This window comes from Athene cunicularia, assembly GCF_003259725.1.
Source record: "Athene cunicularia isolate RWA chromosome 20 unlocalized genomic scaffold, athCun1 chr20_part2, whole genome shotgun sequence".
Taxonomy (NCBI): domain Eukaryota; kingdom Metazoa; phylum Chordata; class Aves; order Strigiformes; family Strigidae; genus Athene; species Athene cunicularia.
The window spans coordinates 561,835-565,967 of record NW_020799126.1 but is presented as its reverse complement, the minus strand read 5'-3'; the positions used below and the strand labels follow the sequence as shown (position 1 = coordinate 565,967).

Sequence of the window (4,133 nt, the reverse complement as noted above, 5' to 3'; positions counted from 1 at the left end):
CTGGAGCAGCTGGGGGGGGGGCCCAGGCATGGGGAGAGGGAAGTCCCATACATAAATCAGAGCTTCTCTTCAATTTGTTAAACCTGAGAAGCTTTTCACTCCAGGGGAAAAAAAATCTTTGGAGGCAAAGAGATTAAGAAATTGTCACTGGCCCCTGCCAAGGCTTCACAACTGGTTCTGCCTTTTTTCAGTTTGAAGTGACTGTTCTGAAATTTACACTTGATTCCTAATAAATGTTTACAGCCCGTGAAGTTTACCATTCGACCTTTCAGTCAACAGTCTGGATAGGAATGTTTTGGGTTTTTTTTTTCCACGATGCAGAAATAATTTCCCCAGCTGTTACTGAAGCCTGTGGTGAGCTGGACCTAGTTAGACATTCAGCAGAGATGCAGAAGCCACAAAGACTTGCCCTTTTGCCAGCCTGTTTGCTGTGCCGTGGCTTTGCTTAGAGCCTGGGAAGAGATAAGGCAGCAGAATAGCCAAACTCTGCTCTGTGCTGGTAGAATAAGTCGTTTAGCACAACTGGAACAAATATGAGCTATTTTTGTGCCTTTTTAGATAGCAGAGATGATTATGCAGCAGCGTACCACTTTTGGTTTGATTGTGTCCTTTATTGGGTACTCACTGACAGCTGTCATTCACAGCCTGGGCTGAGGGACACAAGCAGCCACCTGCACAAGACAAAATCCAATAAAATGATATTTAAGTCAAAAAAAAAGGCAACAACAGAAAACAAACCTGGATTAACCCCAGGATTCTTTGCCATGGAAACAGGTTGCTTAGAAACTACCCCAGCGTTAGTTTGAAAATGTAAAAGTCAAGTTCCTTAAGCTGCAGAGCTCGCCAGGTTATCAGGAGATAATCGCAGCCTCGGGCCGCTGCGGGAGCGCTCGGGACCGCCCCGAGAGTCCGCGGAGGGAGCCAGGGGCCAGCTCCACTCCCCCGTGGCCACCGGGAGCAGCTGCCCCAGCAGTAGCCCATCGCCGGCCGGGCGAGCTCCGGTGGGAGTAAGTGAATCTCCCCGGGCGGCCTCAGCCGAGGAGGGGACGTGGCAGCACCTTCCGTCACCCCGCTGAGACCCTGTGCCGAGGGACGGGCGAGCAGGAGCGACAGCCACGAGAGTTTGGTGAAGAGGTGAAGGAGCTTTCTAGTGCCTCCCTCCCATTTCTGTGGGGTTTCGGGTGGCCCGTGGCACTGCACGCCCTTCCAGAGAGCTGCTAAAAGGGGTTTTTGCCGCTTTCCATAGGAAGCAAGCTCACTTCAGGGATAAAAGTCCTTTAGGGAGAACTTTGGCCAGCGATCAGGTCTGGATTTTGTGAGGCTTTTTTGCAGGTGATCTCTGATTTTGGAGAGGGCAGTTGTGGCCTGTGCTTCTGGGGTGAGATGGGGACAGACCTACCCTCTGGTTTCTCCTCCCGTTACCTCACCCATGGCCTCACAATTTCCGTGGAAAACAAGATCTGGAGAAGCGTGGCCAGGCCTTGCAAAGCTGCCCCCTAAGCCTGGGGGGTGCTGGGTACCCGTGGTGCTGCGGGAGCACAAACACTCGGCACCGTGCAGTCAGGACAGCCTGCAAATTCTGGTTCAGTTTTGTACGTGGCACAGCCAGAGAGCTTAGTACCAGCTAAACCCAGTACACCTGTGCATCACACCCTGACACAGGCCCAGCTAAGCCCAAAGGTTACGGTGGGGACAGTAAGTGTAGGTCACGCAAACCTGCCAAAGCCAAATCTCTGGCTTTACCCGGGGTATTGAGATTCAGAGTGGGAACCATCGAATGCTTTACTGCTGCCCGGAGGAAGCAGTCATTCCTCCCTTCCTCCAGTCTGTTGTTAATGAAGGTTGTTGGGTTGGGGGGGTTTGTCTTAAAAAAAACCAAACTAGGTGCTGCGCAGAGGGAAGAGGATTTGGAGGCAGGTACTAAGGTACCTCAGTGCAACATTCCCCTTCACCTGTGGCCCAGCCTGGGTTTACCACCTCTGAAAAGGGGGAGCGGTCGGGCTGGGTTGGCCCCCTCGCTCCCTCAAACACGGAGGGGGTGTGAGCAACACCTCCAGCTCCCTTAGGAGCCGTGCAGGGGGCAGGACGCAGCCGGCGCCGGGCAGGCCCATGCAGGCAGGCGTTGCCGGCAGCCGCCCGTGACGCCAGACCAAAGCCCGGGTCAGTTACTCACCAGCTGCCTGTTGGGTGTCACCACCTTCCCGTGTAGCAGAACAACTGTTTTTCTCCCGCTTCCAGTAGATGTAAAACCACCGAACTCCTCTCTTGGGCGCGGGAACCATTTTAATGGTGCTCTCCAATGAGCTCAGGTCCGTTCACTGCCAAGGCTGCGGACGTCGGCGCTTTCCGGAGCCGTCAGTGACCCTGCCGGGGGCCAGGGGAAAGGCCTTTTCCTTACTCTTTCCTTTCTTCCCGCTGTTTTCCAAAGCGTTTTCCTCCACTTGATGCACATGGACCCGGACAGCACCTGGCTCCTCCTGACCGAGGTCTGCTGCCCTCACCAGTACGAGCCCCCCCACGCCAGCCTGCGGCCCGTGAAGCTCCGCGGGATGGGGATGCAGCGCAACGAGTTCACCGACAACGTGCTGCTGCTGCTGGAGAGGCTGCAGCGCCGGGAGGGTGACGGGGAACCGTCCCCTCCCTGAGAGACCCGCACAGCGCCGGGAGGGCGACGGGGAAGCACCCGGGTAGAGCTCACCTGGGTAAATGCTGCCCTTTGGGCCCCAGATCATCCTGGGGGCAAGGGAGGGACTGCCCGGTCTGGGGCACCGGCCGAGACACCCTCCCCATTGGCAGAAGTTTTGGGGTTTTTTTTGCAGTGTTAGAGGATGAGGGGGGTACACTGCCCCGGTTCCTCCAGACTTCTCTGCTCGTGGTCCTGGAGAAAAGGCCAAGGGTCGAGGCACATCTGTTGCAAGTTCTGTACGGGGAGAGTCATCTTCCAGAAAGAACTTCCCAGCACTCGGTCCTCGGGTGGTGCCCCCCGCCCCTCCGACCTCCCCACAGCAGAGATTCCCTCCTGTTCCCAGCTGGACAACGATCCCCAACTCAAAACAAAAGCTTTTCTGGCCTTAACCCTTCCCAGGGAGAGATTCCAGCTTAGGGGTCATTAAAAACCTTCTCTGTTTAAACCCAGTTCATATCAGAAAAAGTTAAACTGCATTTCCAATCAGTTCCTCACCAGTATTACTGGCACGAACAACTCGTCCTCTCAAGCACCGCGGCTGTTCTGACCGTTCGCTGAGCCTGGCCGCTGGGCGCACGGCGCTGCCCCACTGCCCACCGAGGGCGAGACGTTCCTCAGAAGAAACCCCCCCGGCCCACGAGTGGTGCGAGAGCCCTGCGGGGTCCCCGACTGCCGCCGTTCTCAGACCCCTCAGAGGTTTTAACGCCCACCCCGAGGAGAACTGGACGAAGCACCCACCCCTGGTGGGGCCACGCGCGCGCGGACGGTGACGTCGGGGGTGAGCCGGTGGCACTGCGGCAGGACCAGGGTTTGTGGAGCAGGTGCCACAGTGAGGGGGGAGGGCGACGGGTCTTTGGGGTCTGCTGGGGGCGGGGGGGCACAGCTCAGCGCTCGCCTGGAGGCCACTGTCACGTCGCTGGGACTCGTCACCTTCAGGGTCCCCGGCAGCTCCGGGCGCTCGGGAAAGCTCTGTGCCGGTAAAGCAACAGGACAGAGCTTGACTAAAGATGGAAGCAAGCTCCGAAATGCAAAAACCAAAGCAATAAAGAGATTGTTACGTGGAACGGGCTCCGTGCGTCGCCGCGGGGGATCCCGGCCCAGCGCCCACCACCCGCTGAGGCCGCTGCTGCCGCCCACCCCCTCCGCCGGGGTTACCCCACCTTGTCTCCCTGGTTTGGTTCAGGCTTTACTCCTGGTTGCTTCTCCAGGAAAAGCTCAAGTCTGTGGCTTTGTCCCAGGTAGGACAGGGCTGCAGTTCAGCTTTTACCCTTTTATGCCTTTTTAATGTCTATTCAGTGCGTAACGCTGGGTTGGATTTCGCACAGAGGAGCCCTTTGGAGCTGCGCTGACGGGAGGACAGGAGAGGCAGAAAGGTGAAATGTTACCTTTGGTCCCCAAGGCACCATCAAGGGGGGGGGACGTGCAGAATATTCTGGACTGTTGTAGC

The 4,133-nt window shown here is 57.0% G+C and overlaps 1 protein-coding gene across 1 annotated transcript in view; it reads left to right on the top strand.

Annotated features, from left to right (window-relative positions):
* Nucleotides 1-3,550, top strand: part of TTI1 (TELO2 interacting protein 1) — a gene marked incomplete at its 5' end in the record, with an annotated part of 11,543 nt that extends 7,993 nt beyond the window's left edge. Inside the window, one exon of the mRNA XM_026862357.1 lies at nucleotides 2,429-3,550. Coding sequence (XP_026718158.1) covers nucleotides 2,429-2,645 — 217 coding nt within the window. The remainder of the gene's footprint in view (nucleotides 1-2,428) is intronic.
* Between the last annotated feature and the right edge of the window lie 583 nt (nucleotides 3,551-4,133).